Source organism: Ursus americanus, chromosome 22 (genome assembly GCF_024610735.1).
Source record: "Ursus americanus isolate L20-20 chromosome 22, mUrsAme1.1.p, whole genome shotgun sequence".
Classification (NCBI taxonomy): Eukaryota; Metazoa; Chordata; class Mammalia; order Carnivora; family Ursidae; genus Ursus; species Ursus americanus.
Window position 1 is genome coordinate 44,821,809 of NC_142148.1, and position 22,027 is coordinate 44,843,835.

A 22,027-nucleotide genomic window follows, 5' to 3' on the forward strand; every position below is an offset into this window, starting at 1 on the left:
GGGCCTCCTCGCCACCCCCACCCCCCTCCCCAGCCATGAAGGTGGAGCTCAAGAGAAAACGAGAGATAGAATTTCCGAATGGGGCCGACTTTGAATCCTGAGGCATCTCATCGCCCGCTCGGCTCTGAGCTACAGGGACCTGGGTATTTTCGGAAATCCGCGAGATAGAGGAGAGAAGCGCCCCCTCCCCGCAAGCATGGCCCCCTGAGACGCTCCCCCGCGTGGGCAAGTGTGCTCCAGCATCCGCCAAGGAGATCTCCGTGCGACGAGGGTGGGATAGAATCAGTTCTCTATTAGGCAAGGGCCGAGGCGCCCTCCCCCGGGCGAACCGGGGGCTGTTTGTTCTCTTCCCGCTCCCCTCACCACAGCCCTGCAGGCCGGGGCGCACCACCCCGCCCCAAACCCCTACTTTCTAGCGAGCAGTTCGCTCAGTTTCACGCCACAGAGCTGGCCTGGAGGGCAGCGCGCCGCCAAATACTAGGGAGGGCGGAGGCATGAGATCCATCCTGGAGTTTGGGGGCTGGAAAACCAGAAAGGACCGGGGCGGAAGGGCGGAGGGAAGGTTGCGTTTGTAGGGATTGCCACTGACTCCTGCTCGCAGGTTCTCCCGGGACGAAGAGCCTAGAGGAAGCTGCAATAACTTCCCTCCCTCCCCTGCGCCCCGGTCCTCGCGTTCCACACCATTGCCAAACCTTCGAGCACCCCGAAACCCGTCTCCCCCCTCTGCTCCGCGCCCTGGTCTCAGGGCGGTCTCCCAGGCCGTCCCCAGTCGGCGGATTTTGAAAAGGGGGTGGGGAGTAGAGAGAAAGCCTCCCAGTCTCAAACTCTGCCTCCCCACCCCCCTTCTCCGCGCGAGGTAAATCAAATGCAACAAAGTGAAAGTCATCGAGTGTAGTGGCTTCAACAGCTTCTCAGGCTGAAGGAGCCACTCGTAGATTTGGGCCAGCGAGGGGGGCTTGCTCCCTTCTCTTTGGCGTTTTCCAAAGTCACTTTTCCTCCCGAAGCCAGAATGCTGCGGCCCCTGATTCAGACAGCGCGCGAGGCCAGGAAAGAGGCCCGGGAGAGGGAGGGCGACCTCGGACTTCGGGTCGACAGCTCCAAGGCCCGAGGCCAAGCGCTCCCGCCCCAGCCGGGAATCCGAGGCGCGGGGCCTTGCCCGCCCACCCGGGCTAGGCCTCTTCGGGGAGCCTCTCCAGCGCCCGGGCGCCCCTGGTCCCCGGCCCCGAAGGGAAGCGCGGGTGAGAGCGTTGCAAGCGGCCTGGCTGGGGTCCTCGCCCCAGGCCTCAGGCCCGGCGCAGCGCAACAAAGTAAGACAAACGGGAGGGTCGGGCTTGGTTTTTTTAAACACAGGATTTTTATTAAAATTCTTATTTAAAAAATCGAAAGCTTTCAGCGCCCGGCGCTCTTGGGGAACAGCACGGAACCGCTGAGCTCCAAGTTCCAGGGCTCAGGACCCGGAGGGGGGCAGGGGGCTTCTCGCCTACACATTTTTTTCCTTTTTCGTATTTGAGAAATGTTTGCACTGAACAAAATATAAAAGGAAAAGGAAGCAGGGGTAACCAAACATAAGCAAACCAAAACAAACCACAAAGAAAGGAGTTGGGCCCCGAGGGGGAACAGGCCCGGACTGAAGATCATTTTGGCAACAATCACCACCGATATTTACAACGAAAAGCGAAATCTGCCACCAGTTGTCAGAACGTTTACATGGCCATAAATATTTAGCATTTGCTTATAAAAAAAAAAAGGAGAAAAATTCTCTGTATTTTTAAAGTGTTCTCCACTTGCTTTAGAAGAAGACGGCTGACAATATCGCTACTCACACAAACATATTTTACAAAATTCACAAAAGCGGGGCGGGGGGTGTGTGTTGGTCTTTTTCTCGTTCTCAAGTGAGGACGTTAACGCTGGGACGATTTGGTCCCCCCGGGGAGAGGCAAAGAAGCGAAGCTGCGCAAACATTCTGTAAACACGGCTTAGAGTTCAGCCCTCTCCATAGGTTCAAAAGGAGAGAGGGATGGGGCAGAGCTGGGTGGATGGAATCTGCCACTCCAGGGAGGCGCAGGCAACCTCCCGGCGCCTCCCCAACAGAGCCAAGAGTCAACTCGACTCCATAATAATAATTATAATAATAATAATAGCCACCGTAAGGACCGAGTCCTCCTCGCTGCCACCGCCGCCGGGGTGGGGCCTGGGCCTAGGGCCGCGAGTCTCGGAGGGGCGGCGCTCACCAAGTCCACTGCTGAGCCTGGACCAGGGGATGTGCTGTCGGGTACTGGGGGGTGCTGGCCGAGCTGTATTGGGCGTTGTACTGCATGTGCTGCAGAGACTGCGCGCTGTAGGCCGAAAAGGGGATGCCCGCCTGGAAAGTGGCGGCTGCCAGGTCCTGGGCTTTGAGCGCGTGGCACGGTTTGCCGTCCCTGACCAAAACCGGCACGGCCACCCGGCGCGGCGAGGGTAGGGGCGTCACCTCCATACCTTTCTCCGCCCGGGCGCGCTTCATCTTGTAGCGGTGGTTCTGGAACCAGATCTTGACCTGCGTGGGCGTGAGGCGAATGAGGCTGGCCAGGTGCTCCCGCTCGGGGGCTGACAGGTACCGCTGCTGCCGGAAGCGCCGCTCCAGCTCATAGGTCTGCGCCTTGGAGAAGAGCACCCGCCGCTTCCGCTTCTTGCCCGCGTCCCCCCCGCCTCCCGGGGTCTCCTTGTCATTGTCCGGTGACTCGTCGGCCGAGGGCTCCGGGGACTTGGAGCTTGAGTCCTGGGGCGCTGCGCCGGCCGCCAGCCCGTGCACTGGGGAAGAGAGAAGCGCGTCAGGAGCCTGGAGACCGCGCGCCGGCAGGGCCAGACCCTGCGCGCCCCGGATCCTCCGTGCGCCCTCGGCCCTCCGCGTCCCGCAGCCCGGCCCCACTGCCTTCGCCTTGACCCCCGCCCTGCTCCGTGCGCAACAAAACCGTTGGTTTCCCCCAGGGGAAAGAGGAGAAGCGACAGGAATGGGGGCTCCGGGCTCGCATTTCTAGGGGTTCGCACAGTGTGGGTGCGTATTTGGGGGGAGTGGCGCGCAGAGAAGATCATCGCGGGTTAAGGGCTCCGGCTCCCTTAAGCAGCCTCCTCTCCGGAGGGACGTGGGCAGATTTTTAAAAGAAAAACCCCACAATCCCGGCATTGATCGTCTCGGCCATTTAAGGCAGGTTTTTGGGGGCTTTCGTTTTTGCTTTCGGACTTTCTCTACACCCTCCGCACCGCACAAAGCGTCCTCTATGATCGTGCAGGGGGCAGGGTGAGCTATTTATACCCGAGCTACCGGGAGCCTCCCCCACCCTCAACCCGTACCCCGAGGCTTGCTGGCTCGCTCCAGTGCTCCAGGCCAGTCCCTCCCGGCTGTCGGGGTGGGGGGGTAGGAGGGTTCCAACCGGAGCCATCAGTCCTGGGTTGACATCCGTAAGCAGCCCTTGGGAGGTATCCCCCCCTTTTTTGTTAATTTCTTGCTTTGAAAAAAATATCTGAGACCACGTCTTTTTCCGGTACTGGGGGGGGGGCGGTTGAAGAGGAGGAAAGAGTTAGGGCATCATTAAAAAGTGTTAAAAATCTTTCCAGAGGGGCAGGGCGAGGGATCGAGTTTAAAGGGCTCCTTCCCCTTTCTCCCCCAGCGTCCAGCCCTGGCTTCGGCCACAGGAACAGAGGCGCCACGGCCGCGGCGGCCAAGTTTCGCTACTTACGGGAGTACTGGAGGCCCTCGGTGCTGGCCAGCCAGCGCGTATATGGGTTGTCGCTGCTGTCGTAGAAGGGGTTCTTCAGGGGCAGGCTCTGCACCGTATCCAGGGTACCCTGCCCTAGCGGCCCGGCCCTCTTGGCGGGCTCCGGCCCCTCGCTCTCCTCCTCTGGCCCTTCGGCCACCGAGCCCTCCTCATCGTTGGTGTCCGGCAGGTCCAAGATGTCCTTGACTGAAAACCCCGTCTTTGTGTTGGTCAGCGACATGGCTCGGGACCCCGCAATTTGTGCCGCAAAGTTGTAGCTTCACTTGGTCAATTCGTGGCGCTCCCCAGTTGGGGCGGGGAGGGGGTATGGGGGGAGGGATAGGGGAGGGGAGGAGGGGGGTGGGCTTTAATTATTGAGATAATTATTATTTTAAGAAAGAGAAAGAAACTATAAGGAAGGGGAAGGGGAAAAAAGACCAAATGCAGCGCCTGTGTCTTCTCTGAAACCACGCGGAAATGGACGCAGGGAATGGGCGGCCTGCGCGCCGAGCGCTGCGGGCCGGGCCCTAGTTTGTAACTCCAGGAGGGGTGCCAAGGAGGCGTCAGCTCGGGCTCCGGCGGCCGCTCGGCGCGCGGTGGAGGCTGGTGGCGAGGAAAAAATGGGCCATTGCCCGAGCGATCAGTCCATATAAGGCTGGGCTCCACTCACGAACCTGGGGAGAGGGGGGGAGAAGAGGGGGAGAAAGAGAGGGAGGGAAAGAGAGAGAGAGGGAGGGGGAGCGAGAGAGGGAGTGAGAGAAGGGTGGAAAAAAGGGGGGGAGACATTAAAACGCAAAGGTTGGACACGTGTGGGCGGGTCTTGGAAGTCAAGTGGATGAAGACAGTATTTGCAGATGTGAAATTGTGGGTTTTGGGGAGCTCCGCGCTCCCAGCCAACAGCCCTCTAGAGCAAGATGAGAGGTGTAACGTGTCAATTAATTGCAAAGACGGGGCGAGCCTTTTTTACCCAGTATTTACATACAAAGGACCACCGCGTCGCTCGCGAGTCCACACACTTGAAAAGGCTGTTTTAACAAATTGCATCTTTAAAAAAGCGGGGGAGGAGGAGAGAAAACAAAACAGAAACCTAGAGGAGCAAAAAAAAAAAAAAAAAAAAAATCCTCCTTAACATTCACCGGTTCCTACCTCCCCACCCCCGTGCGCCCGCCCCCAGCAACCCGGAAAATTGGCGATTTGTGGCGCCTTTGGAAAAGGGGGAGGGGGCGAAGGCTGAGCCGCGGAAATCTCTCCTCCTCATCGCCGGTGGTTCCCTAAACAAGATCCGGTTCAAATGGCAAGAGCCCAACTTCTGTAAGCCTCCTAGGTCAATATTTTGGTTGAGGCTTAAGGATGAGTACTAGAAATGACAAGGCAAGTAATTGATTCTAGTTAACGCCGAAAGAGCCCGAAACCCAGGAGAGGGATCGGCTCGAGGCCGGCCGGAGCCACCACCAAACGACCCCACCCCCCTCCAAGCCATCCTTTATTTGCTAAAGACTTATTTATTTCCTTCACTCCGCCTCTCTTTCCCCAACCCCCTTCCATTTCTGTACTGCCGGGGAGGACTGAGCAGTTCACTTGCTGTTTTGAGGCGGCCCAGAGAGGGGAGCGTCGGGGGGGTGGGGAACTCGAACTCCGTCCGGGTTCTGTCCGCGGCCTCGCCGCCTCTCGGCTCCGCGGGCTGCGTTCCCTGGGTGGAGGAAAGGACAGACGGCCCCGCGCCCTTCCTGCCCCTTATTATGCCTCGCTCTCCAGGCCCCCTCCCTCTCCAGCCTCCAGCAGCGGTGGGGCGGTGGGAAGGAAGGGGGGGGTGGACAGGGACTCTGCATCCAGCCTGGGTGAGGACCCCGAAAGCCGAAGGGGAAGGGGGTCGCATGGCAGGCGGATGGTGCTGTGTTTTCCTCGGAGTTTTCTTCTCCCAAGCAAATCCTTAATTTCGTCTCCTTTTGGTTGCCCCAGGAGCGCGATCTGAGCACTCGCTCCAGGCTCCCAGCTTGCATTAGGTTTGTGTGAAGTTCCCAACGTCTCGCCAGCCTGGGAACTGAACTTTCCTGGGACAGCACCTTCTCCTAGGCGCTGGGGAGAAGTCCAAGCTATATTTTCTGCCCCTCTTTCAGTTTTTGTTGTTGTGGTGGTTGTTGGGGGTAGTGGGTGAGGGGAAGGTTTGCTACCTGATGCTCCCATCCGTCCCAGAAAAGCGTCAGGAAGGTGCTTTGCCGGGTGGGGGGGAGTGGCGGGGAGGGGCAGAAGAGGGCGCGTGCAGGGGTCCGGGTCTCGCCCTCCCCTCTGCCCTCACCGGGACGGCCCCAGCGCCCGCGGAGAGGAGCGCGCGGGCGCCCTATACTCTCTGCGCGCAGCTGCGGCCGCCGCCGCGCCCCTGCCACCCCCGGGTTGCCAGCGCCCGGTGAGGGCGCCTCTCGCCGAGCCGCTCGGCGGCTTTCTGCAGCCCTGGCTGCCTCGCCCCCAGTATGTGACGTGGGTGACAATGGCCCAGGTTAGAGCGAGCCCCTCGTCGGCGCGTCCTGGGTGGTCGGACCCGGGCAAACACAAATACAAACCGATTGCTAAGCTGCGGACAATGAGCGAAATGTAGACAAATGTCCCGCTCCCGTTGGAAGCCTTTGTCCCGGCTCGGTTTTTGCATTTATTTCAGTGGCGAAATAATACATGATTGACGCTCTCTTTCAACGTGTCCTAACTGTTTGGAATAAATCTAAGGCTGTTCCTAGTTGTCATGGCGTTCAACCCTTTTCAATGGACTATCTCTTCATTCATTTCTGAATCCGTCCACAATATTAAGGAAACCCCTTCATGTCGACGCTCCCCATTCCTCTTTCTCCTCCTACTTTTTCTTTTCTCCTTTCTCCCCCTCCTTCCTCTTTTTTTCCCTGCAAGAATTGGTTTGAATCGTGTTCCTCGAACCCATTACTTTTCGTGCTTTTTTCTTCTCTCTCTCTCCAATCTCTGTCTTTCTCAGCCTTTTTCCCCATTGCCTCCCCCTCCCCCCTTTCACGTGGGAGCTCCCTGCCCTGTCCTGTCGGAGGAGGGAAGTTGGTTCTCCAGGAGTGGGGGGGGGGGCGGCGCAGTTTGGAAACGGGCAGGCTGGGCCTGCCCCTGCCATTGTTAGTCCACTGCTAAATAAATAACTGGCGAGAAAAAGTTCCTCAACCCAAGCCTTGCAGAAAAGTCCCTCCCGTGGTCCCTCCCCTTATTCCTCTCACCCAAGGCGGGGGGGGGGGGGGGCGGGGCGGGGGGGTTATCTTGGGGACCAGAACAGCCTCCAGGGATGGGGAAGGGCCAGAAAGGAGTCTGGCTGGGACAGGTCAGTTCTTGGGTTGGGTAAAAAATTGTCTTTTGGCAAGAAATGTCTCTTTTTGCATATCCTCAGAGCCATCTATGTTGGGGGGATCACCTCCAGATGCCTTCTCAGAGTTCGCTCATTTCCTCACCTTGGAACCACCTAGCTCCATTCACGTCTCCCTCCCTTCCCCAACATAGAGGGCCTTTCTCCCAATATCTAAGCAGCCTGCCCTTGTTGATTTGGGCTTCTCCGCTTTCCCTGGGAGCCTCCTCTGTGGGCACAGCACCTGAGAGACAACTGTTTTCCTACCGGAATCCAGGCTCCTGGGATTTCATCAAGGAGAGGGAGAGCTGACCACGGCGCCTGGGGAAGGAGGCCCCCAGCTCATTCCCAGCTCAGTTCCCCACCCTGCCTGCCCCTTGGTCTCAACTAGCCAGAGACCTTCCACGCTTCAGTGGCCCTTTCCAGGAGCACTTTTGGGCCACACTTTGCCTGCCAGCACAGGCCAACTCCGGGATATCAGCTCCCTCTTCCTTCTCCCCAGCTTTCGATGGTGTTTTTTCTTCCTTCCCTCGGGAGCCTCCGCCTTGCCTCCAGCCGCCCTGCTCTGTGCCCAGTGGAGCTGGGTCCGCTGCGCTCAGGGTCTCTCTCCTGGGACCTCGCCAGTCCATTTTCCCCATCACTTCGTTGCCGGTGTGGTTCCCGCGTCCGCTTCCAAAGCTCTGACATTTGCAATTGAAAAGGCGCAGGGAGACCGCTGGGAGGCTCATAATTGAAGGGGAGAAACTCTGCTTGTTAGAGGAAGATCATAAAATGCAAGTCCCCCAGGAGTGGCCTGCGGACGCCGGGAGGCCGGCGAGGAACCAGCTGGCGGCCAGGGGCAAGTCCTGTGCCAAAGCACGCTCCAAGTTCTTCCCAATTTTGTGCAGCCAGAAAGAGCCGGGAGACTAGCACCAAACACACCTTTCCACACAAATTAAACAGGTGATTGCATTCCAAGGACTCTTCAAGAGGTCTCTCTGGGAGCACCACAGCCCAACCTTTTCCAGCCCAGGATCTCCTGTTTGGCGAGATCCCGGGTGCCCAGAAAGCTGTGGACCCAACTCTACGCCCCTGCCCTATCTCCAGAGCCCTTTATTAATGTCCCTGCCATCCCCAACCTGTCAGTTGTAATCAACCAGTGTCGCCTTGCACATTTCAGCTCTGCCTGGATGTGCTCTATCTCCCTCAGCTCGGGACTCTAGTAAATTCTCTCCAGGCTCTATCTAGCAACCAGGAGAAGACAATGTCCTGGTTCCATTCTGTTTGAGTTGGGGCTTTAAGCTCTGCGGGCGGCAGGAGAGCTCATGAGCGTTCTGCCACGGTCCTTCTGTGGCTGCAAACTTGGGGAAGAAGTTGAGGTGGATGCTGGAAGTTTGATCGCAACGTGTTCTAGGCCCAAGGCAAGTCTGGCTGTCTTTGGTGTGTGACACCACCTAGCACCCCCTGCCAGGGTCACCTGAACAGCTAGAATTCCCTGTCCCTGGTCTTTATTCTCAGCTTTGGGGTTCCAGGTGCCCTACACATCTCAAACTCTGCATTCCTTCTTCCCACACTTAGCATGGGTGCAAAGGGAGTTGCAGGCCCGGAGGGGAGGTGGAGGAGAGGAGGAAGGGAATCTTTCTCCCCGAGGTCTAAAGGGAACCTCCTCTGGGAGGCTTCTCAGGCGGCTAAGCTCCTTTCTGCCGCCCTGGGTTTCGGATGGATTGAAGCGCAGTCGGCGGGAGAGGGCAGCGGGGGAGCTGAACAATCGCCGGAGGCCCAGGAGGGGAGATGAATGTACACAGGCTAAGTGGCCCCACTCCAGAACAAGTGGCCCTCCAAGTCGGCCCAGTGTTTACCTGTTTACTTTCCCAGGTAGCTCAAACACGAGCGCCTTTTCTGAATTCAGGAACATGGGGGCGGCCCTGGTGCTCCCTGCGTCCCAGCTTTTCATTTTCCCCACACCGCCGCTTTACGCCTCCTGTTGGAGGAGGGGTGAGGTCTAAACGGCACCAAACAGGGCAAGAAAGGAAGATACTTTTGGAAAGCGAGGAGAGGCCTGGGCACACCCCATGCACGGGGGCCTGGCTTTAAGTGCGAGCGGATGAAGTGGGAGTGCTGGGGTGGCATTCGGCCCCGCCCCCACACCTCTCCATCTCCGTTCTGGGCTTGAGGGCCTCTTGGGAGGCACTCTGCTCACATCCTTCCCCTTTCGGGCTGGTGAAATCTTGCTGGTTAGGTGCATCCTCCAGGGGAGTTTAGGGCAGAAAGAGTCCTGGGGGAGCGCCCTGAAGGCCAGCTCCAAAGGTGGGCGGCCTTGAGAAATCCAAAGCGTCCACAGCCCTAGGTGGCTCCCCTCGCCCTCACCACCCACAAAAGCGCCTCCAATCATTAAAAATAGGAGGCCTTTCCCTTTATTTGGAAACACCGATTTGTTTGACTTCGTTCCTTATCTTCTTTTTCTCTTTTTTTTGGAATGAAAATAGGTTGAAAAGAAACTCCTTCCCTGGTACAGTAGTGGCTAAGCTCTCAGTCCCCCGCACATCCCATCTCGGGTAACAACCTTCAAGTGGATTAATTTATTGTCTGGTTAGCGCCAAGGTGCAAGCGTTTGTCTTCATTCACTCTCGAAACAAAGCGCGTTGCACCTTCCTGCTCCGTGAGGATTAGCGGCGCGGACACAAAGGTTTTGTCGGAGGGGGAAGGTTTATTTTATCGCGGGTTGGAGACTCGGAGGGTGGCATGCACTCGAAATCAATGGGGAAGGAAAACGTCGCCCAGTCTGGTCCCTGAGCCTGGTGATAAGGACGCTCACCTTTAAGATGCGCACCTCCAAAGCGGCCCGAAGGCGGCTTCGATATCAGGTGGGGGAAGAGGGACTGCAGGAAGCGGGTGTGGGCTCTGGCGTCCAGATAAAAGAATTCAAGTCCAGGAGTGTGGCCCAGGGTACCAACACAAGTGGGGACCTTTCCTAACCAGAAAACTGAAAGTCAGGCTTGTCTCCGGTGGATCCAAGCACCAATTAGCATCGCCTTCTGCTCCTGGGAGAAGGAAAGTGAGCCCTTGTGTTGGAGAGGCCTAAAGCCCTGTCGGTGTGCAACTTTCTGAGGCCAGGCCAGCACAGGGGCAAATCTCTGGCTCAAGAGAACCACAGCCATTGGACAAGATGGACCAGAAAGTGAGGGCTAGTGTGAACAGAAAGAAAATCTCAGTCCACTTGGGGTTCAAGTATAAGGTGAGTTTTTTCTTTCTTTGGTTAATATTGTGTTAACCCTTAAAATTGACCCAGAAGGGGAAGAATGAATGGGTGCCTCCCAGAAGGACAATCCTTCCAAGTCATCCAAAAAGGTGTTGGGCAGATAAGTTTTCCAGGCCCAGAGAAGGAGCTCAGATTCTGTGTCTGGGGGGAAAAACTCCCCCCCCCCCCAGCCACTCTGAGAAACCACGGAGAGAAGACCCGATCTTGGCACCTGGAGCTTGGATTTCTCCTGCAATTAATTGTGCGTGCAGCTAGCAGGCATCTCAGTGAACTACCTTCCCCTTTCTTTTTTTCAAGGTGAACTATACAACACTTTCCCAGTATCTTCCCTCCCCCGAAAGAAAGAAAGAAAGAAAGAAAGAAAGAAAGAAAGAAAGAAAGAAAGAAAGAAAAAAGGAAGAAAGAAAAGGAAGAAAGAAAAAGAAAGGCAGCTATCTCCCGAGGACATAAATTGTAATAGAAATTAGGATTTCTCTTCCTATTAATCAGCCTCATTGTGTGGGCAAAAGACCCCGCGGACATATGTTAGGACTTTGATAAATGCACTTTAATGAGATCTTTGAAAATGCATCCAATAAAATAAAAGGCGAGAAAAGCCGTTTAACTTTCATGGATGTTAAATTGAACACGAAATGTGGCTCGGGGCACGCTACAAAATGGAACCGGCCTCCCTCCAATATTTTCTTTAAAAACGCAGCTCTAAGCCCCCCTTGGGCCAAATGAGCCTGTCCCAGCCAATCCATTGTCATTGGTTTATTGGGGGAACCAAACGCCATGTCCCCCCCGGGGCGAACCCCTTTGCTTTATTCGTTCGCGCTGCTCTGATGATTAAATATGTTACAATGAGATTACGCAGCGTCAGTGTTGCCTTCAGGAACGTTCGTTCAGCCAAGCCCGACCTTCCCCCGATAACGGCGATTTCAATGCAGGAGATTTGGGTTTCTCAAGGAAACACGGCGCTGAAAGCACGTTCTTATCTGAATTTACTTCTTAGCACGTGACAAAATCATTACCACAAGACTTCGAACACCAAGCGGCCTCTTCTAACGGGTTAGTATTCAGCACTTAACGCTAGGTCAGGCGGGCTGATGTGAAATGTAGTCATCGCCGGCGCGGGGGAGCCAAGTTCTCGCCTGCGCTGAGGAGGGCTGGGGCCGGGCGGGACGAGGAATGGACCTGCTAGGGCCCTCGGGCACTAGAGGGAGGCGATCCTGGGGATCTGCCTCTCAGGTCTCCAATCTGAGCACCAGAGGTCCGCGACCCTCCTCCAGACGCGCCCCCTCTCTACCCCCCAGCGCCACCAGCGTGGAGAGGGCTGGAGAGACGCGCCAAAGGGCTCCTTGCGGTGTTCGTGTGTGGCTGGGGAAAGGGGCTGGAGCCTAGGGGGCTCCCCTGGGAAACCAAGACCTCAGCAGACCCCACCGAAGCTCATTTCTGATCCTCTGGCGATCTCTACTGACGCAAATGAGAACTGTCTGGTGCGCGGCCCGGCCCGGGCGACACTCGCCCCCTCAAAGTCCAAGCTTAGGCCGCCTCCCCTGCGACCCCCGACCTCTGCTCGGGCCCCCAGTCCTGGACCTTCCTGCCTGCGACTCCCGCCACTTACCCTCCTCCTGTTCACAGACTCTCCACCTCGAGGCCCGGTTCCGAGGGAGGAGAACCCCTTTCTCCACTAGGCGCCACCTCCAAATTACCTTCGGGACTTCTGCCTCGGACTTAGCACCCAGTCCCGAGCACCCACGGCTCACAGGGGGAGACTCACCGGGCGGAGGCGGGTGCAGAGGCGCGCCTCCCTTAGAGCAGCCAGGACAGCCACGGAGCATCCGGCACCCGGCAGTGGGGAGGGGGCTGGCGAGGCGCCCGGCGCGCCCGCTCCTCCTCCCACTCCCCGGCGCCGCGGCGACAGCCCCGCCGCGTTTCAAGGCGCGTCTTTATCTAGCCCTCCACCTACCCCGACCACCCCCCCTCCAAGCGCCCCTCCCCCACCGCGGGCCCTCCCGGGCGGGGCTGAGTACAGCACCGCGGCCCTCCTCCATCCCTCCACCCGGCCACGCACCTGCCCAGCCCCCCGGGGTAGTCCCGTTTCCGCGGCCCCGCGGGAAAGCGCGCGGCGAAGGGAGCACCTGGCCTCCGCGTCAGGTAAAACTTTTCGCGTCCGCGGCCTCGACGGGCGGGGCCGGCCCCTCCCCGAGTGCCTCCGCCCCCCAAGAACCAGCGGAGTCGGAGAGGGACTTCAGACGCCCAGCACTTGCCCACCTGCTGCTTCCGGACTCCGCGGCTAGGGGACCCAGCCAAGTCGGGCGCCGCGAGAGGGAGGGACGCTCCAGAGGGCGTGCGGAGGACCCAAAGCCTGGCACAGCACGGTGCCTGGAGAGCGTTCGGATCCCTGGCGGCAGCGGAGGCCCGCGCCTGACAGCGAAGGGCGACGCCGGCTCCACTGCGGCTGGAGGACTCCGCCGCGTTCCTCGCGCCCCCCGCCGCGTTCCTCGCGCCCCCCAGCACGTCGGCCCCGCGCACGAGCAGGAGGCTTACCTGGAGCGCGGCCGCGCCGCTGGGGCCGGGGCTCGGCGAGCGCGCAGGTCCCCGGCCGCTCTTTATCCCGAGCTGTAGAGTGGCGGGCGCTCGGGCAGTGGCGCGGCGCGGCGCGGCCGGCCGGCGAGCGCTCCCCCTCCCGGCCCCGGGCTCCCGGCTCGGCGGCCCCACCCTCCCGGCTCCGGGCCCCGCGGCGGCCGCGCAGCCTCGGCGGTGGGGGCCGCTCCCCCGCGCCGCGCGCGCTCTGTTTGTTTTCCTTGACCGACTGACGTGAGTCAAAATATTGGCCATATGTTCAGCGGTAATAAATTGGGTATGAGCGCAAACACACTTGGGCTTCGATGGCTCTTTCAGCTGCCACATGGCCGGCTTGGGGGAGGGGGCTGCTACTTTGCCTCGCCTCCCCCAACCCCAAACGGGAGGGTAGGTTCCCACTCCTTAGCGCCCCTCTGAGCTGGAAATTGGGACCCCGGGACTCTCCTCTCTCTCTCTCTCCCCTCTTCAGTTCCAGTGGTGCCTTGGACCCTGCAGCCCCGGGCGAGCTGGGCTGCTGGTTAGCAAGGTCGCCATCTATAAATTGTTCGGTCGCTAAGACGCCATAAAACCGAAGGGCCAGATGTGGCACGTTATTTATGTGTGAAACAGCGTTTACATTAGATACGCCGACCGAAGGCCGATAGCACGACTTCGCGGGAGGTCACAGACCTCTCGCCCTGGGCTCCAGACTCCACCCCCAGGACGCTTTCTCCCTCCAGATTGAGGGGTGTTGGTCTTTCTGGGAAAGGGATCCAGCTCTCTGCAGCCTAGGAAGAAAGTGATTTCAGTGCACTTGTGCCAAGGTGCCACCTGTCCAGGATTACAGGCAGCCTCTGGGATTTATTTCCGTAGTTTTTCTGTTTCCTTTTTTTTCCCTCACAGGGCCTGGGAGGCTGTTTTATTTTTCAGGAGGGTGATGCGTTCCATGGGACTTTGGTCTAAACAGGAAAGGTGGTATTTGAAAGCTGAAGATGTTCAGCCCCGTGGGATTTGAGGGTGGGGTCCTCCTGACTCACGATGGAGGGAGTTTTTGAAGGGAGCAGAGCTGGAAGGAAAACAGTTCACCTGGTTGAGGGAGCACCTGAGATTAGTCCTACCTCAAGCTTGACTGTGGACTCCAGTGTCAGATGTCACCCACTTTATTTAAATTAAACAGGAGCCAAGGCCCTCAGACAGAGGCAATCCTGGCATTGGACATGAAATTGGAGCCGCCCTGTGTGCTTCAGGAGAGGGAGGTAAATACTGTGTAGTAATAGAAAACAATTGTTTTGTTTTGTCTCTTCCAGAAGGAGGCCTCGGGACTGCATGTCCCCAGACTGGTCACCTTACACTTTACTCACATGAATTCATTAAGAGTCATTGTCTCTCCTGTGCCATTATTTTACTATTTCTTGAAGTGAACCAAATTCTCTCTGTGGTTAATAAGCACTGAGCCAGGTCCCCTACCTTCCTTTTCATCTTCAAAACACCTGGGGTTCCCTGAATGACATCTTCCATCTGGCCAAGGAAAATAAGAGATGAAAAATGTTGCCCTACTGCAGGGAAAAACATAAGCATTTGACTTCACTATTACAAGTTACCCTGGGTCGGTGTTCACTGGATAACTGTCCTTAGGTGACAGTTAAGGATGGAAAAATGATGCTGTAGGAAGAGGGTGGGAGAGAAGGGGAGAATGGTTATGGAGTGGGGGTGGGGAGGAGGAACCCATTTAACAGGTGCAAGAAGGAGCTATAAAATGAAGCTCTTAACCTTAAGTGCCAAGCACAAACAGTGCCTCTCCAGGTCTGCTCTCCTGGGCTGTGGAGTGAGCTGCTAGAAATCTTCAGTTACTGCAGAGAAATCCGGGACTACACTCAAGTCTGTGGGAGTTGTTGATCTTCGAAAATTACTACTGCATTTCATTTTTTTTTCTGGGATTTTAAGTCTTTATTTATGGTTAAAACCCCAAAAGGAGAGTGTATTTTTGGGTTTAACTAACCTCCAAATGCAAACTCTGGGATCACTGATGAATAGCTTCTTTGGGTGAAAATATTGCTTCATTGCCAAAATTGCACAAGGGGATTTGAAAGCAAATCTTCACATTTGTAGTCCTTATGGGAATGGGTCTTTTTGTTTAGGAAGTGCCCTGGAGAGAGGCTCATGGGCTTCCCCTGCCCATATCACTGATGCCTGCTACACAGTGAACAGAGTTGCACACTGTGAGCTTAGAGAGTCTGTGGTGGTCTTGGGGTGAAAAACTGTGAGATGTGAGCAAAGACTACATCAAATCAGTCTTTATATCATTCTCCATTTAGGAAACTCTACTTAAACATAGGAAATGTACCAGGGCATCAACTAGGTAAATGATGATAAAAATCTGTTACAAAAGAGATGCAATGGGGAGCAAGATTTAAATGAAATACAACTGTTTAGATACAACTGACTCACTTGGCATCTTATTGGGCTTATCTGGCAATCCAGTGCTAAACTTGATACACTTAAACATCTTCAGACCTAAACAGATTTCATGCAGTGTCTTTTCTTAGTTCCATAGTCTTTTATACTAGTATTACTTCAGAGACATTGCTGTTCTATCCATGGACTCAAAATTCATGAACTTTTCACACTGAAAAAAGCCTTCCTCCATGAAGTTCTCCAAAGGCTATCATCAGCTGCAAGTTGCTTGTGTTGTTTCCTTCTTGGAGTGAGCAGTTCTTGGTACTTACAAGTAAAAATCAATCCAAACAAAAACTTTAGACTATTTTGAATTGAGCTAGGATATAATTGCATTGTCTCAAAGAGAGTTCTACCATGGTTCTTGCAGAGAGAGTTCCTTGCTCCTTACAGCTGCCTGGGCCACTATACAGTCCAGCCAATCAAGAAAGGCAGGTGCCTTGCTTGTGCTTCACCTGGGCATCATGCGTGGTGGCCAGGGTGATTCTATGGATGTGAGAGCTAAGATGGAGGAACGTCAGTGACCACCATGCCTGACCATGGTGGGGGGGCTGTCAGGAAGCTCTGAGCATCTGCAGAAATCATCAGAATACAAATGAGGCATGGTGGGGGGAGACTCTGCAGATGGGCAATGCCCCTTCCACCTGCCCTCCACCAGTGAAAAAGACAACAGCTCATCTAACATGAAATCCTGGTCCACTTCATCTGAAAGCAGACCCACTTCTTTTCCTCCAGGGCACTCCTTAGCAGAGCCAGAAGGCAGAAGGCCTGGTCTTAGGTTCTTGGGCCTCCAGAGGTTGAGAATGATACCAGCTCCCTCTTATCTCCTGCAGAGAACCTGGGTGAGCAAATGCAGCAGGACACAGATCATTTTGTTAAAGCATCGCCAGTGGCCAAGGAATTTGGCAACGTGTGTCAAATCTTCAAGAAGTAAAAATTAGATGCATCTAGAGATAAAAACTAGATTAGTGGTTGCCTGGGGTTGGGGACACTGGGGAGGTTGAAGAGTGATGGCTAGGGGGTGGGAGGTTTCTTTTTGGGGTAATGAAAATATTCTAAAAGTGACTGTGGAGAGATGGTTACACAAGTCTATGAATGTACTTAAAAGCCATTGACTTGTACCCATTAAATTGGGCAAATTGTACAGTATGTCTCAATATCTCAATAAAGCTGTTTAAAAATATTGGATCCATCCCCTTTTTTCCCCCCTATACTTTTTTTTTTCTCATCAGGGCTAGAAGGTGCTGGACTAGAAGCTAGGAGGGGCTGGAGGAAATGGGGGTAGAGTAATCCTAAAAGCTATTTTTCATTCCCTGCCCCCTTTTCTGAGTTTTTGCAAACAGAAACGTTTACAAAGTAGGGATGGAACATTTGTACAATCTGTATTTTGACTTAATAATTGTTAACATTTTGCCACATATGCTTTAACACTCTATGTAAAGGCATTTTCTTTGCATTAAACTATTTGGAATTAAGGTTGTAGACATCATGATACTCCCCCCCCCCCACCGCCCCGAGTATTTAGCACGTGTCTCCTAAGAGCACACATTCTTTTTTCTTTAAAGATTTTATTTATTTATTTACTTACTTATTCTTTATTTATTTATGAGAGAGAGAGAGAAGGAGTGAGGGAGAGGGAGAAAACACAAGCGGGGGAAGGGGCAGAAGGAGAGGGAGAAGTAGATTTTCTGCTGAGCAGGGAGCCTGATGATCCCAGGACCCTGAGATCATGACCTGAGCTGAAGGCAAATGCTTAACCAACTGGGCCACCAAGGTGCCCCAAGAACGCACATTCTTCCACATAATTACAACACCATTGCCAAGCTTTAGAAAATCAGCAATAGTTCTGTAACTTATCTGATATTCATTCCATACTCAAATTTCTCAAATTTTACCCAAAACAAAATGTATCTTTATAGCCAATCGATTTTGCCTCAGCCGAGTACTTACTCAAGGTTCACGTGCTGCTTACCCCATTTGATTTTTTTTTTTAGATTTTTTTATGTCCTTATGCTCTTAATTTACAACAGTCCTTGTTTTCCTTCCTTCCTTCCTTCCTTCCCTTCTGTCCGCCATCAACTTTTAAAGAACTCAGACTGTAGAATACCGCCCCCTTCTGGATTGGCCAGACCGTTTTCTCCTGGTGCCATTCCCCTTGCTCCTCTGTTTCCCACATAGCCATAAACTGGATGCTAGATCCCAGTCTGGATTGGGAATATCACATATGTGGCATGTCACATTGCATCTTATTAGGAAGCTAATCTCTCTATTAGTGAGGCTAAATTTGATCACTTGGTTAAGGTGATGATCTTCAGATTGTCCTACATGAATTAGTAAATGATCAGTAAGTAATCTGAGGGGTAAGCAATACTTTGGTATTGTTTCAGTATTCTTTGTCACTATGTAAATGTTCCCATATTCCCCAATAATTTGCATCTACTGGGTTTTAGCATCCATTGTCTGAATTCCATTGCTCTTCCTACCTGTACTTGCTGGCATTTTTCTGTAAAGAAGAGCTTCCTTTACCTCGGTCACCATCATGGACTCATGGAATTAAAAACTTTAATGTTACAATCAATTAACACCATTCTTTTGATGCTTGAGTTACCCAAATTGTCCAGGGCAAGCAGTGTACTAGTAAGTGCTGAGGGAAAAGTCAGACATAGAAAATGATGAGAAACTTGAAGGAGCCCATGAACCTGCAGAATTTGTGCTTCTCAGTGGTTCTCAGCAACCCAAGTTATCATGGAAGACTTCTATATAGGTTTCTGACCAACAATGAATGGCTCATCACCAACTGCAAATAAAGCTCATATCCTAGTTTCAGGAAGTTCAAATGTGTTTATGGATTAAAACCAATCAAAATACTCAACATAACTCAGGTATCACAGCATTAAAACAAGACAGAAGAGATTGATTTTTTTTTAAAAATTTTATTTATTTATTTGGCAGAGATAGAGACAGCCAGCGAGAGAGGGAACACAAGCAGGGGGAGTGGGAGAGGAAGAAGCAGGCTCATAGCAGAGGAGCCTGATGTGGGGCTCGATCCCATAACGCCGGGATCACTCCCTGAGCCGAAGGCAGACGCTTAACCGCTGTGCCACCCAGGCGCCCCCAAAAGAGATTGATTTTAAGAAATTCATTCATGTGACTATAGAGACCGACAAATCCAGAATGTGCAGAGTAAGATGACAAGCTGGAGACCCAGGGAAGAGCTGATGCTGCATTTCAAGTCTGAAGACCATCAGGCTGGAGAATTCCTTCTTTTGTTTTTTAAAAATATTTATTTATTTATTTATTTATTCTGGAGTGAGAGAGAGAGTGAGAGAGAAAGAGTGTGACTTGGGGAGTGTCAGATGGGGAGGGAGTGAGAGAATCTCAAGCAGACTCCCCACTGGGTATGGAGCTGGATGCGGGGCTCAGTCTCACAACCCTGAGATCATGACCTGAACCGAAATTGAGTCAGACACCCAACTGACTGAGCACCCAGGTGCTCCTGGAGAATTCCTTCCTGTGCTGGGGAGGGATACAAATCTTTTGTTCTATTCATGCCTTCAATTGATTGGATGAGGTGCACCCACATTATGGAGGGTACTCTGCTGTACTCAGAATCCACAGATTTAAATGTTAATTTCATTTAAAAACACGCTCACAGAAATAATATTTGACTACATGTCTGGGGTCTGTGACCCAGCCAAACTGACACACAAAATTAACCATACACCCCCTGATGAACTGATGTTGACAATTCTGCCTCAGGATCTGTGTTTGTGGAAAGTCTTGAGTTAAGTTTTCCAGCAGCTACAGCCACACAATGCCACACAATGCTGTGTCCTCCACCCCAAATCTTGTCCTTCCTGGTTCCTAGCATTGGCCTGGACCACTCCCTGGTCATTCCTAGTAAATATTCTTTTCTATAACTAGGGCTTCTGACTCAGACATTGAATATACTTCCTATTAGACAAATACACGTGGCCAGCATAATGCCATTTACAGCCCATACAAATATCCAGTTGTTTGTAGACGAGAGGAAGATCAAGGAACATGTTTTGGGTTTTGAGGGTAAAATGAGCCCTATTGAGGCTGAATACACAAAATCCCTAAGTCTTTAATCCGCCGAGAGTAAACTTAAGACTTGCCGTGTCTCTTCCTCTCCCACTCCCCCTGCTTGTGTTCCCTCTCTCGCTGGTTGTCTCTATCTCTGTCGAATAAATAAATAAAATCTTTAAAAAAAAAAAAGACTTGCCGTGTCCTTTTAAATAGTGCAATATTGCTCATCTTGGTCTCTGATTCTCCAAAATGAATTAAGAGGCCTGCTGGTATTTTTAAGGTCAGGATTGCCTCTTTCCAAATAGGGATATTGGATTCCAAGAACCATGCAAATTTAGGGCAAGCCGCGCTTTCTACTGAACTAATTCTTAGAAGAGAATGAGAGGAACTATAAAATGCTAATCAACTGCAGTTTTGGGCCACTTGAAGTAGTTACCATTTAACTTCTAGCCAGTATAGGGGATTGAATCTTAATAGTACATATTTTATTGAACACTTGCTGTGTCCCTGGCACTGTGCTAACGTCCTTTATATGTATGATTTCATTTGATTCACACAATAACCTCATGCATTAGGGAACAGCAATTATTACCTTTATTTTAAAGATAAGGAACCTGATATTTAAGGAGTTAACACATAGATTTTGGAGTCAGAGTGCATGGACATATATTTCTCCTCTTCCTTGTGACCTGGGGCAAATTACTTAACTTCTTTGTGCCTCATTCCCCCCAGGGTAAAATGGAGATCATGAGAGAACCTATTCTTAGTCTGCTATGAGAATGGGATGAGACCGTGTATGTAAAGCACAGAGTCTACAGGTGCCTGACTCATGGCAGACACTTTCCAACTTCTCATTTCAATTACCATCATTATTATGAGCTCTGGTTATAGAAACACCGGGATTCCAGTCTAGGTCTACCTAACCCCAGAAGCCATGCTCTTGACCATCGCACATATCATGGCACATGACTTTGTCACTGAATGACAACTGGAGAAATTCTGGAGAGTGTTTCCATACCCAGAAGTTTTTTCTTCTCCGTTCCCTTTTCTCTTAAAAATTTTCCCCTTGTAATGTTTTCTTTCTCTTTGATTCGTGGTCCATTCTGTTGGTGGCAATGAGGGACACTGTCTTGGCTGCTGGCATTCAGAACTAAATAAAGAACAGATTCATAGATTGTTTTATTGTTTTCCAGAAACAGTATGCAGCAGAAGACTGATAGTTTGAGAGGGATGATCATGTCTCTTTCAGGTAACACTGGTTTAGAGAAGTATTCCATTTTAAATGTAAGGGAAGCTTGATTCTTTGGTTCCTGGTTGAGGGGTGTGTCTCCATGGTGTATTTCTCCTGTGGACAGGAAGTCACTAGACAGCAATAGGACTGGGTTGAATTGAACCCTGTGGTTAAGGGGGGCCAGGCTCAAGGTCACTTAGAGAGTAGGGATGTTCAGTTTTTATCATAGTGGGTTCTTGGTAGGTGTTTTCTTTTTTTTTAAATCATCATCAATGCCCTGTCTTACTTCTTTGTCCTATATCTCTCCTGGGGGTTATGAGGTCACCACTAAGGAAAAGAATTCCAAGGGAGAGCATATTGCTTGGGCTTGCAATCCTGGAGAAGAAACATTTGGCTTAGATTTTCCTAGAAAGCATCTGACCCCACTGCAGTACTGGAAGTAAAACACAACAAGACACGGAGGATGAGTGAATTGACATTTCCTCTAATTATTCTGGATTCACGGCCACCGATTCCCTGACATGTTCACGTGTTAGGAAGAAGAGAATGAAGATAGGAAATTATACTGGGTTATACTTTACCCATCCTGAACACCTTTCCATAGGTGATGAGCAACCCATCGGCTGAATTACGAGGTTGCCTTCGAGGCCTCTAGGGTTTTCTTGGAGAAGTTAATATTTATCTGACTCTGGTGAGTTTAGCTCTTCGGGAGATCTTTTGGGAAAAAAGGTATCATGGCTGATATCACAATAAAGTCTGTGATAAGGTCTGGACAATTACAGCAGTGAAGGAAGAACAAATTACATTCGGACCCAATCAAAAAATTGTCATCTAGATTATGGTTGTCAAATTATAACTGATACTGATGTTGCTGTTGGGGAAAGAAACGACTCATCATAAATCTCAGCGATTCTTTGACAGTTTTCAATTTCAATGGGAAGCATCATGGAAGTGAATTTGATAAAGGACTTGGCAACGAGGAAAAAGTTTCCTTTTTTCTCTTGTCAGTTTAAATATCATCTGAGAATTTATAAATCTTGTTGGGCTTTAGATTTAAAATTGTTTGCATATGAACTTTTTATATATTGTGAGGATTTCCCTTCAGAGAAAATGGCATTTTCCATTTATCCCAGTCATTCCATTCTGCATAGAGGAAATAGAATGATTCTTGTCTTGTTTCTTCTAAAATTATTCTGTTGATTAACCAACCAACCAATCAATCCATCAATTAACAAGCTCATTAGTTTTACTTAGATTGTATGTCTACCTGGTGTATTAGTTTGCTAGGGCTACAGTAACAAATATCCCAAACTAGGTGGCTTAAATGATAGAAATTTATTGTCTCTCGGTTCTGGAGAGAAGTCTAAAATTAAGATGTCAGCAGGATGGCTCCCTCTGAGGGTGGTGAGGGAAGGTTCTGCTCCAAGTCT

At 52.2% G+C, this 22,027-nt stretch overlaps 1 protein-coding gene across 1 annotated transcript; it reads right to left on the reverse strand.

The window, feature by feature from the left end:
* Positions 1–1,331: 1,331 nt before the first annotated feature.
* Positions 1,332–4,115, reverse strand: NKX2-2 (NK2 homeobox 2). The gene is made up of 2 exons (XM_045776797.2): positions 3,717–4,115; positions 1,332–2,790 (listed from the first exon to the last, which is right to left on the reverse strand). Exons 1-2 carry the CDS (start codon positions 3,973–3,975, stop codon positions 2,228–2,230), a joined length of 822 nt encoding a protein of 273 aa, XP_045632753.2. The 5' UTR covers positions 3,976–4,115; the 3' UTR covers positions 1,332–2,227.
* Positions 4,116–22,027: the final 17,912 nt, after the last annotated feature.